Source organism: Oryza glaberrima, chromosome 1 (assembly GCF_000147395.1).
Source record: "Oryza glaberrima chromosome 1, OglaRS2, whole genome shotgun sequence".
NCBI classification, from domain to species: domain Eukaryota; kingdom Viridiplantae; phylum Streptophyta; class Magnoliopsida; order Poales; family Poaceae; genus Oryza; species Oryza glaberrima.
In genome coordinates this window covers 29,246,404-29,258,001 of record NC_068326.1, presented here as the reverse complement: position 1 = coordinate 29,258,001, position 11,598 = coordinate 29,246,404, and the positions used below count along the sequence as shown (strand labels likewise).

The window sequence follows — 11,598 nt, the reverse complement described above, 5'->3', positions numbered from 1 at the left end:
ACGAACTCGACGAAATATTCATCCGCGGGCACTGTGCTAGCTGCGCGCGTCAGCGCGTAACGTTTTCTTTGCGCTTTTTCTGCTGCGCCCCAAGCCCATTCTCCTCTCCGGTCTCGCTACTCCTCGGCTTGATGGCATTTAAGTAGCAGCGACCCCGGCCCTCGCACCCCCTCGTTCATTCCCCCTGCCTGCCTGCTGCCTCTCTCGTCGTCTGCTTGCCTACCTTCCTCTCCTTTCTCTTGCCCGCTCCGGTTCTTGGTCCGCAGGCAGGGCGCGTTCGGATGCTGTCCCACGTCGAGATGGCCCCGGCGGCCGGCGGGTTCAAGCTGTTCGGCAAGGTCATCATGCAGTGCGGCGTTTCCGAGGGGACACAGGACAAGGCGCAGGGCTTCGTCGTGGCCCGGGAGAAGGTTGAACCGGAGGAGGAGGAGGAGCAGCGTGTCCCGGCTGCTGCTACGTCGGGGCAGCGCGCGTCGATCAAGCGGGAGGCCGCGGACCGCGACGAGGAGCAACGGCAGGGGGGCGGGGACGCGGCGGGGCAGCCGACGCAGCGGCGGTTGCAGGACTCGGCCGAGGCGCGTGCGGCCGCCGCGGCGCCGCTGCCGTGCCCGCGGTGCCGGAGCCGTGACACCAAGTTCTGCTACTTCAACAACTACAACGTCAACCAGCCGCGCCACTTCTGCAAGGCCTGCCACCGCTACTGGACGGCCGGCGGCGCGCTCCGCAACGTCCCCGTCGGCGCCGGCCGCCGCAAGAACCGTCCCCTGGGCCCCCTCGCGGTCGCCCACCATCACCACCACCACCGCGCGGCCGCCGGCTTCGTCCTCGGCTTCCCCAACCCGTCCTCCCCAACCTCCCCGTCGCCGGTCTACACCGACCGGTGGCCGGTCACCCCGGACCGCCCGTTTTGATCCCGCCATGCATCCAGTCGAACCAACCGGCTTGGATATAGCTTCCCTTTGACTTGCTGCAGCTGGGTTGCGGAGGCTAGCTTGGCTTGCTTGTACGTGAGGCTTACACAAACACATGGGAGATGGAGATATCGAATGGGCTTTTCTTTCTTTTTTTTCTTTTCTCCTCTTGCTAGTACCACCATCATAGCATGCAGCTTCTCTCTCCTTACTACTACTCTCCTGCTAGTAGTTTGTTTCTTCCTCTTTCTCCTTTTGTTGTTTTCTAAGGTTGCGGGTGTAATGTAAGAATGGAAGTGATGAGGTTGCGGAGGCAAGTTGCGAACTCCGTGGAAAATCTGTCCGTCCAACGTGTGTCACTATGCTATGCGCGCTGCCATACGCTTTCTCGGCTTGGCGGAATGCGACGCGGCCCCATGCCTGTCCTTATTCGGATCTCGCAAGTCACCGCGCGAGAGTTTTGTGTCCTCTTATTTTCTGGGAACTGGTGGCATGAGATCGATCGATCGATCGATCCAACGCTAATTTGCTTATCGCTGAATTTGTTCTTCTGGTGGTACACCGTGTGCACTGCAGAGCCTAGCAGCACTTTTCTTGGCATGTAGAGTAGGTAGAGCCTGCTCAGTAAACGCCACGGATAAGATTTTACTTTCTCTGCTGCTGAGGTCAAATAAGCACCAGGACTTGGTTTTCTTTGCTGCTGTTATATCCTTTTGCTTGGTTGCTTGCTTGTTCATGCAAAGGATTTTTAATCTTTGATTGATGGAGCATGCTGCATGCCAAGTTGGTGGCGGATTTATAATTCCCGTGCTCATTTCCGTTTTTTTTTAATCTTTCTCGGCTTTGACTGCACAGTGGATGGATGGCCCAAAAGTGGGTGTTCCTACACTCACGTTTCGGTAAACCTTCGTGGCACTTTTTCACCACTTCCTTTTGGGAAGTTTCTCTCGCAACACCAAGAGAGAGCTGGACGGCATGGGGACAGGCACCTGACTGGTGACTTACTGGCCATCAATGCACAGCAAAAGAGCCATAATGGAAGCTTTTCCAAAAGGGCCAGGAGATAAATATTCCAACCGTCAACTTGTCAGGGTCAAGCCCCGGGGATCCTTTTGAACAGTCTTCTTTCTTTCCCCTTCTTTCCTCCCCCCGGCTTTAATACTCGCAAAATTACTTTATGTAGGCGCGCACGAAAGCGCCGCTGGCCTTTTGCGCAGATTTCACTGCCCTTTTGCGCAGATTTCACTGCTCGCTCGCTCGCATGGTTGGGACTTGGGAGTTGGGACGGACGGACGGACGGACTGCGGCGCCGGGACCTTTTCGCTGCTGGGCCGGAGTCGAGGTCATCCCCACAGGCCACAGCCACAGGTCCACTGCTGGGTGACGTGTGTATACCTAGCTAACTTCTGGCTTTCCATTTCATCAGAGCGGCTAATTAAACCGTTGATGTGCTTCATCTTTAAAACGGAGTTAAGCCGTGATGTGCCCGTGGCTGCGGCCGTGCAAGTGGCCTATGGCGCCAATGCGACACGTCGAGCTTGTAGTACCAGCAGGTGTAGCTTCCGAATGCAGCTCTCTTTCTCCCACTGCACGTACCAAAGAGGGAGCTGATGCATGGTCCAAATCGCCCGTACCGATACGGAGTGCTTATCTGCAGCAAATAGGTGTCACGTTGTAACGTCAGCGCCGGCCGGAGAAAGCTAACGCTATCCCGCCCGCCCAAAAGTGCACCGGCCGCCACGACGTGCAGTTTCGTCCCCCGGCCCCCGGTAAAGGAATCTGCAACAAAAGTAGGCGAAACTGACGGTAAACTTACCGTGTGGATAGAGTACTACTACTGGTGTGGTACTAGCTATCTCTACTCGACTACTGCTAGCTTGGTATACGTTCTCCTCATGTCGAACTGCCGATTCGGTCGCTTTCGCCGGTAAAGTGGTAAACCTCAGGGCGGCTTACATGTGTCCTTTCACCGCCTTCGTTTTCTCGGCAACGATAACGCAAAAAGGACCGGAACAACCGAACAACCCACACCGTGCGCGCCGCGTCTAAAAACGACCTGCGGATCGCGTAGCCACACATGTTACGGAATACGTACATGCCGCGCCGATTTTGGAACCACACGTCGGTGGATGGAAACGAATGATGGATGGGTACGTGACCGATCGATCCGGATGGAGGATTTGGCCGGCTTGCTGCGCTCTGGTCGTTAACTTGGATATGGACCTGATCTGATGCTGCTACGAGGAACTAATGGGTCATTATTTGTTAATCAATGCGAGAACGGGCCATGCAGGGGGTTGCGTTCATCTGCAATTAAGGCAGCTATTAGAGAGAGCCCCAGAAAAACGGATACATGTAGGCATCAGAGGAGCTATTGTTGTGCTGAGCTAATGGTGTGTTGACAACACCCGGGATACATGTCAAGTAAGGCCATGTTTAGAAGATTATGACCCTGTTTAGAAGATTAGCTCAGGACTAATTTTGAGAGCTAATGTTTAGTCATGAATTGGTAGGCTAAACATTAGTCTAGGTGGTATGTTTAGATCCATGGGCTAATTCAAGGCTAAAAGGTGGAGAGAGAGTAGAAAGAGAGGAGAGAGAACTGCTTTTTGATGGTCCCCACACAAAATTAGCCCCATTAGCATCCCTTGGAGGGGCTAATGTTTTGAGTGGGGCTAATTCACATTAGCTCAAAATTAGCCCACCTGTTTGGATCCTTGAGGGCTAATGTAAGGCTAAAAGGTGAGGGCTAAACATTAGCCCATGGAACCAGATAGGGCCTAGCTCAGGGCTAATTTTGAGAGCTAATGTTTAGGCCATGTTTGTTTCCATGGGCTAATTATTAGCCCCCACCTTTTAGCTCTGAATTAGCCCTCAAGGATCCAAACATGTGGGCTAATTTGAGGCTAAAGTGAATTAGCCCCCCTTAAAATATTAGCCTCTCCAAGGGGGTGTTTGGGAGAGAGGGGCTAAACTAAAAACATAAAAGGTGCGAATGGGGCTAATTTTATGTGGGGACCATAAAAAAGCACATCTCTCTCCCTCTCTCTCCTCTCTCTCTACTCTCTCTCTCTCCACCTTTTAGCCTTGAATTAGCTCATAGATTCAAATATACCACTCTAGACAAATAGTACCACTGGATTGTGTTCCTTCGCAATAATTAAGCATGATGTAAGGTGGAACTACTAAACTGGCAGTTCATTCAAAGAGTGAAACCTACCGTTGCACGTACTAAATATTACGATGTGTACTGCTCAATGGTAATTAAGCAAGACTGCAGTGATTGCTACTACAAGCTACAGTATCAGTTGTGAACAGTACCAACCCGGTACCTTCTGTTGGAACGTGATTTTGACTTTTGTACGAGAAGATATAAATGGCCCAGAAAGTTTTGCTTTTCTTCAACCGGCAGTATTCCAGCTTTTCTGAAAAGAAAAAGGACAAAAACATGGACTAAAGCTGAAAAAGATAACCCGGTACATTTCTTCGAAAAGATACCCCAGCACATATGAATACTTTGATCCATGTATACACGAACAGCTTCAACTTTTCCATTCTCATTTGTCCATTAGCTTGAAACTGTCAAAGGTGCCACTGTCAATATGACAAGGAAGCGATCATCTTTTCACACGATAATTATTGTTTGGCCAAATCAAGCTTAGGTTTGAAGGTAGAATTGTATGAGTATTCTTCTCAGTTTATACAGTCAACTAGCTAGAAATATCCAGATAACGGCGACACATTAAGGACTCTATCGGTTGGCCTAATAAATCAAAGCCAAAGTTAAAATTTTTTAAACTTAATTTTGGAAGTTAATTTTAAGATGTTTTTAGCGTAGTTTTTTAATGGTTTAATTGGATCTACGCCATTATAAATTTGTCTATTCAAAAAATATCATTGTAATTCTTATATTTGTAGCCATGCCACTAGAATTTTACAAAATTAGAACCGTTACTCTGTCGTCGCGTTTTCCGTCTATTGCCTTCATTTTCCGTATTCTTCCTTCTTTCTCTCATATTCTTCCGGAGTCAAGCTAGTGAAGCAATCCTCAGAATGCGGTGGTTTCTTGCCGCGATGTGTCGATCAATCTTCTGTTACTCGTTCACGATGACCTCGAAGTCCATGGCCAGCTTGGAGCAGGAGGCCACCGACTCGTCTGAATCAGGAGCCCGGCGCGGTGGCGACATGCTGGCCACCGTGCAGGAGAGCGTGCAGTCCTTCCTCGGTGCTGTCCGCGACAAGATCACCGGGCCTAGCAGCGGCGGCGCATCTGCAAAAGCAAAGGGCTTCGCGGCGGACAAGACGGAGGGCATGTTGTGCGCGCTCGCCGGCTTGGCGACGGCGAGGAAAGGCGAGAGGAACGAGTCCACGTGGCAGCAAGGAGATGACGCACGGCGGTGTGGCGCAGAGAAGGCTGAGGAGGCGCGGGGACAAAGCGCGCAACACGAGCCGTCGTCAAAGGAGAAGTAGCCGTCACCGCCACTCTTGTTCTTGAAAGGTTATCCTATTCTGCTCACCTGACAGGACGTGTCATGCGCAGGGGGGGTCCTGGAAGACACGCTGGCCTCCATGTTGCAGAGCAGGTCTTGCAAGACACCCTGCACCACCTCTTGCGCCGGCGGCGGCGCCGACTGCAGCACGTTGGCCTCCATGTCGCGGAGCAGGTCCTGAAAGCTCATCACGTCGCATGCTGCGTCGCCAATCCTTGGAGCTCGGAGGAGAAGAGGGAGCTCTCATACAAGGGGTTCGGAGAGGGAGCACTCATTGGAGTCGAAACCGAGCACCCCCCACGGCATGCGCCGCCGCCACCCTGCCTCTTGACCCCGCCTGCCCGTACGCCGCGAAGACCCATGTCGCCTTCTCCTCCCAGCGCTGGATCCACGCCACGCACGCCACCTTCCCCTCGCCGCCGTCGCCTGCCATGGTTGAGTTTGTTCACCTCGCCAGTGAGCTCGCTCGCTTTCCTCCTCCAAGCTCCAAGGATTCCGAGGACTGGTTCGCTGGCTTGACTTCGGGAAGAAGATGGGAGAAAGAAGAAAGAAGACGGAAAAGAAAGGAGATGAATGAAAAACGTTACGGCGGTGACACTGTTCTAATTTTGTAAAATTCCAATTGCACGGATACGAATATACGAATTGTAATGATATTTTTTAATAGGCAAATTTGCAATGGTATGGATCCAATTAATTTTTTTATATTGACTTCTAAGGTTCTAAATACATACTCCTTCCGTCCAAAGAAAACCAATCTCGTACTAGGATAGGACACCTTCTAATACAATGAATTTGTACATAGAGTATGTCCAGAATTATTATCACATCCTAGTACGAGATTGGCTTTTTTTGGGACGGAGAAAGTATACAAAAGTTTTACTTATAAATTATTTTTTTATTTCCTAATAAACTGTTTTAACGTATACATCTATGTTCAGCAAGCCAAACACATTTGCGTGGCGAGTACTCCCTCCTTCTCAAATAAACCAATTTATGAGAATTTATCCAGATTTAGTTTACCAGAAAATGTTCCATCCAATTTTTTGTTGGTTTATTTTTTTTCTACGAATGGAGTACTTGTAGTTGCACATTGAAATGTTTAGAGGGAGGCAGTAAGAGCAAGTTTAATAGTATAGCCAACTAATGCTTCCAATTCATCTATAACCAATATAATAGCTCATTCATACAATAGTTATCTATAAACATATGCTACATTATTAATATATGATCCCATCTCTCATACACACACAATGTATTATAGTGAGTGTTGCAGCTGGCTACAAATCTGTAGCCCGCTTTCCTTCTCTCTTCTCTTCTCTTCTCTTCTCTTGTGCTTACAACTGACTTGTAGCATGCTATTGTACTTGCTCTAATAACTGTGTTGGGATCGGACATCTGACATCTAAAAGCTGTAAAGCGTAAATAGCGGTACTAGCAGCCACTTGTCAAAAAGGAGCAAAACAGCTGTCGAAATATCTGAGGCACCAAGTCCATCTGCTTCTACACCCTCCGTATAAGAGCGATGGTATTCTACTCCTTTTATTTTTACTGATAATAGAAAAAAGACTGTGTGTTGCAACAGGTGAAAATAATTTTCGCGATTGATAAAAATTCTGTCAATTTAGATGACAAACCGAAACAAGACAAATAGAATAATGGCAAAACAAAGTCAAAATCATATATAGCATTGAACCTGGTTGCGCTCGTTTCATGCGTCATCACACGAAAAATCCCATCGATTAGGTGACTATTCTATAAGTTGACGCATGGGTTTTTTTTTTGCTATACATTGTCGACCAAATATTGAAATTTTGATTATTCAAATTATTGAGAGAAAGAAAAGAAGAAAAAGAAAACAAAAAAGAGAGAAAAAAAAGACATCGATCGGGGGAGGGGCACGCGGGACGAGGCGGCGGGATGGTGTGGGGCGGTTCGGTTGGGCTAGGATGCGGAGGGGTTGGGCTAGGAAGGGGTATATATAATAGTTATTCTAACTCATGTCGAATTAGATACGAGCATTGAAAATCTGACTCAAATACGGATGACGTACCAAAATTTTGACGGAAAACATCTTTAATTTTTATAATAGTAGAGATGTGTTAGATGATTGAAAAATGAACTTATTTTGCGACGATAAGCATATTTTGTGAGTGTGTTGTTAGTGTTCTAGATATTTGATACCCAGTACTTGTGTACTAACCTCGACATGACCTACTATATATCAGATCTTACACGGAATGAAGCCTCATACATATGACAATAGTCTTGAGTAGATAAGAAAAGTTTCTCAGATAAGAAAATAGAAACATAGTCCTATTCAGGTCCAATGAGGTTTACTCGGATTGTATCCATACGTGCCTTCTTAATTCTACTTGGATAATCTAAATTAATAGCAATGTTTCTAAGTTAATAATTACATATCGAATTTAGTTACACTGTCATAATATATTATATATAAAATACAACTGTATCTATGGAAACATAAGCTATAATTTATATAGCAAATCAAATTCCACTATTAAAACTTAAGGTAAACAAAATAAAATTGTAGTTAAATAGGAAGTTAAAAGATATATACTCCCTTCATCCCATAAAAAATCAACTTCTAGCTAAGAATCTGGATATAGACTATGTCTAGGTTTATAGTCAGAAGTTAGCGTTTTTTTTTACTGAGGGAGTACGTATTAGTCTAATTATTTTGAAGCTTCGTAAAATTTTGCTAAAAATCGGGTGGTAGAAGTAAGTGTCCCTCGCTAGCAACAAGAAGGAAGCATCCCAATACTCAACTCCTTTTCTATTAACATACATAATTATATATTGTCATGGGAGTACAGAATAGATAGAAAACACTAATGAGCCAGCTCGTTGGCCATATGATCTGTTAAAAGTTACAGCTCAATATCTGGAGATAATTTTTGGGACTTCTGATTCACTCCAATATTCGTGTAGCAGGTTGGGATGGAACCCCCTCCCTCCTCTCGTGATTTTGGCCCAGGGAGCAGGAGTGCAGGACAGGATATGTTGCGGAAGTAAATGAGACTTAATCGGTTATATAGGTGCAGACGGCGTAGAGCACAATACCCTACTCCTACAGCGTTCTTTCTTTGATCTTTCATTCATCGTCTAACTTACAATGACATTGCGAAGTCTTGCCACTTGTAGACAAATGGACCCAAACGTTGGCCCCTTATGAGCCTCCATGGGTCCAAACTTGCGAAGAGGCCGTGTTGATCTATCATATGTCTCGCGCGGTTGGAGAAAGATTGGGATAGAAAAAGGCTGGAACCTGAAGGCCGATGAAGGGGACCGTTTGTCAACATCAGGTGGAGAGATGTAGAGAAAGGTGGTGGGACCTATCGGGGGGCATGTTAGTCAACCATGTAGCCTGACAACCCACGCCCCATCCCCATAGGGGTGATGATGGTGTGTGGGATGGCTGTGCAGGAACCATTCTGTCGTTCCAGTCGCACATGAGTGGATAATTTTTTCATCGTATTTAATGCAAAGCTTGCATACATAAGAGCACAACAGCGCGCCGTGTCTCATTGCCATTAACACGTTGTTGATGTCTCCGAGCAGCACAAGACGCCGAACTTAGGGGCAAGGGATGAACAAGCCCCGAGCTCGGATCCCAGCTTGCAACAACCTGAGGAGAGACCCCGAGCTTAACCCTGTTCACGACAACCCAGGCTTCCAACCTGCCTCCTTTCGGGTGTATCACAACCTCACAAATGTTGCATTGCGGTATATTGTCGATTACTTGGGTCGTCCGGCCGTGATGATGTGTCACTGGAGGCCTCGAGCAGCCGATGGTGGGATGTCGGTTCCCACTTCACGGATAGGCTCGTTAGCCACTTAACCATGATAGTTAATGTCGGATCCCGTGGATGAAAAATTCGAGTGTTTTGGCCACAAAAAAGTGTTAAATGCCCTATAGAAAGTCCCATAAAAAATGGTTGGGGTAAAACAATGGAGTTGAAAAACAGAAACTGTAAGAGACTTTTTTTTCAGGGAAAGTGATGAATTACTCATCTATAGAGTCGTTACAGACAAGGAGCGAAATGAAATTACAAGAATCATCTGGCCAAAATGCCGTTAAAGACTCTCGGCGACCTCTACTAGCTAAAGCATGACTGACACTATTTTGCTCGCGATGAAATTTTGTTAGTACAATCTCTGAAACTGTAAGAGACTGTTTGATAAGGCCCTAACTCATAAATCTAACTCTAGGGGTGTAATCCAGAGTGGTGATATGAGATGACCCGAACCCCGCTCCACTCTTTTAGTTTGCATCTGTGTCTACTCCACTCCCTTTTTAGATGGAGCGTTGCCAAACCGGCTCTAAGTTCCTTCACACTGTCCACGGCCCAAACTTGGTTGATTCACGTGAAGTATCCAGACCAGGAAAAGGCAAAGGGCTGGTGATCTCCACATAGGAGTACAAGTCTACTTGGCGTCTTGGCCCGTGCTTGCTTGCAGCCCAGCCCATAGTTACTTATCCCAAATGTTCCTTCTGAACCCTCTGAGTTCTGACCTTTCACTTTGTCAACGCGCCATCGCCCGATGGGCTGTCTGCCTGTCTGGGCATTGGTTGGATCATATATGCAGCGAGAGTATTTAGCAAGGGGGACAGGATCCAGCGCGGGCGGCGCCAGCCACCGTACTCCCCCGCGTGTAGGCAGATCCGAGACGTGCAGCTGCAGCAGCAGCACCCGCGTGCGTGAACACACCGTGCGCTTGCGGTTGCCGCTCCAGTGAGCTGGACGACGTCGCAGACCACGCGCGCAACGGCTCGTCTCACCCCTCCGTCCCCGCCGCCCCGCGCCCGCGCTTCGCTCCGACGAAACGCGCTGACGCTGACGGGGACAAGGCCGCGCGCGGAATATGTGGGGAAGGACGTAGTCGGTGCAGTTTAGCGTAAAATAAGTTCGTCAACTGATTCTCCTTCACGCCGACCCCTGGCAGTTGAACCGTCCTTCCCTTGCTTTCCGGACAGGGTAGTCGTTGCTGCATCACATGGCCATGGCAAAGTGTCGCGTCGTGTATATATAGGGGCGATACACTAGCTAGCTAGAGGATTGAAGAAAGAATCCCATAGTGATCGATCGAGACTTAGTAGTTGATCTTCAGAAAGAGCAAAAAGAGGAAGCATAAAACTAGCGAAGGAATATGACGGTAAGTTGATTTCCCCTTTCATGCATTTTTCATCTGATTATCTCTGTACATTCTTTTTGGGTTTATTTTCTGATCTCTGACGCCGTGTCAATCTATCATGGAAAGATCGTGGAGATGAGCGTGCATATGGACTGCGCCGGGTGTGAGAAGAAGATAAGGAAAGCAATCCAAAGAATGGAAGGTACGTAATCGAACTGAGTTGCCCGACTAAGTACACAGTACTGTACTACTACTGTGGTCGATCTCTGATATGAATGTTGGTTGATCGATTTCAGGAGTCGATGACGTGGAGATCGACATGGAGAGGCAGAAGGTGACGGTGAACGGGAACGTGGAGCAGAAGAAGGTGCTCAAGGCGGTGCGGAGGACGGGGAGGCGTGCCGTGCTGTGGCCGCACCCGTACACCGGCGGCGGCGTCGTCGCGGGCGGCGCCGTGCACGTGCTCGCGCAGCAGCAGAACTACCACCAGTACCACCCCGGCGCGGGGGTGCAGGCGCACGCGGCACACGCGGCGCGCCCGACGTCCTCGTACAACTACTACAAGCATGGCTACGACGACTCGCGCCTCTACGGCGGCTACTACCACCATGGCGCCAACTCCGCCGTCGTCGGCACCAGGGCCACGGATTACTTCAGCGACGAGAACCCGCAGAGCTGCTCTGTCATGTGATTGGAACCATCGATCGCACATGCGTGGAGCAATTTTGTTGCTGTGCTTGTGGCATATGACCGTATCACAAAAGGTGAAAATATTATTCGTACAATTCCCTGATCTGGATAAAAAGAAAGGTTCGTCTCCACAATCCAAACTAGGACAATGTCACAATGCGCAGTGACAAAAACAATTTGGCCGTTGCATCGGAATGAATCCGCTTGCCATTATTCCGTTTAGCACGCCACTACACGATCAACTTAAGCAAGATGCGGTACAGTGGGACACAACACGTGTGTAATATTCCTTGTTGCAATAGTTTATTCCGCCTGTCTAATGACCGGCCGGTGAGCTTATGAGCCATCAG

General features: G+C 48.4%; 3 protein-coding genes across 3 annotated transcripts; all 3 read left to right on the top strand.

Annotated features, from left to right (window-relative positions):
* LOC127768939 (dof zinc finger protein 5) lies at nt 1-1,248 on the top strand. Its single transcript, XM_052294612.1, has one exon. The coding sequence runs from the start codon at nt 282-284 to the stop codon at nt 909-911; it is 630 nt and encodes a 209-aa protein (XP_052150572.1). The 5' UTR covers nt 1-281; the 3' UTR covers nt 912-1,248.
* A 3,625-nt stretch (nt 1,249-4,873) lies between these two features.
* LOC127760071 (uncharacterized) lies at nt 4,874-6,083 on the top strand. Its single transcript, XM_052284280.1, has 2 exons — nt 4,874-5,377; nt 5,452-6,083. Exons 1-2 carry the CDS (start codon nt 4,965-4,967, stop codon nt 5,918-5,920), a joined length of 882 nt encoding a protein of 293 aa, XP_052140240.1. The 5' UTR covers nt 4,874-4,964; the 3' UTR covers nt 5,921-6,083.
* Nucleotides 6,084-10,490: 4,407 nt separating this feature from the next.
* Nucleotides 10,491-11,368, top strand: LOC127760140 (heavy metal-associated isoprenylated plant protein 28-like). The gene is made up of 3 exons (XM_052284355.1): nt 10,491-10,579; nt 10,685-10,760; nt 10,855-11,368. The coding sequence occupies exons 1-3, from the start codon at nt 10,574-10,576 to the stop codon at nt 11,247-11,249; spliced, it is 477 nt and encodes a 158-aa protein (XP_052140315.1). The 5' UTR covers nt 10,491-10,573; the 3' UTR covers nt 11,250-11,368.
* Nucleotides 11,369-11,598: the final 230 nt, after the last annotated feature.

What these genes read in the sequence shown, in the direction of transcription:
- LOC127760071 (XM_052284280.1), top strand. Translation starts at nt 4,965, where the DNA reads ATGCGGTGGTTTCTTGCCGCGATGTGTCGATCAATCTTCTGTTACTCG. An exon ending in GAGCCGTCGTCAAAGGAGAA is followed by an intron (nt 5,378 to 5,451) that starts GTAGCCGTCACC and finishes TGTCATGCGCAG; the next exon opens with GGGGGGTCCTGGAAGACACG.
- LOC127768939 (XM_052294612.1), top strand. Translation starts at nt 282, where the DNA reads ATGCTGTCCCACGTCGAGATGGCCCCGGCGGCCGGCGGGTTCAAGCTG.
- LOC127760140 (XM_052284355.1), top strand. An exon ending in AGCAATCCAAAGAATGGAAG is followed by an intron (nt 10,761 to 10,854) that starts GTACGTAATCGA and finishes GATCGATTTCAG; the next exon opens with GAGTCGATGACGTGGAGATC.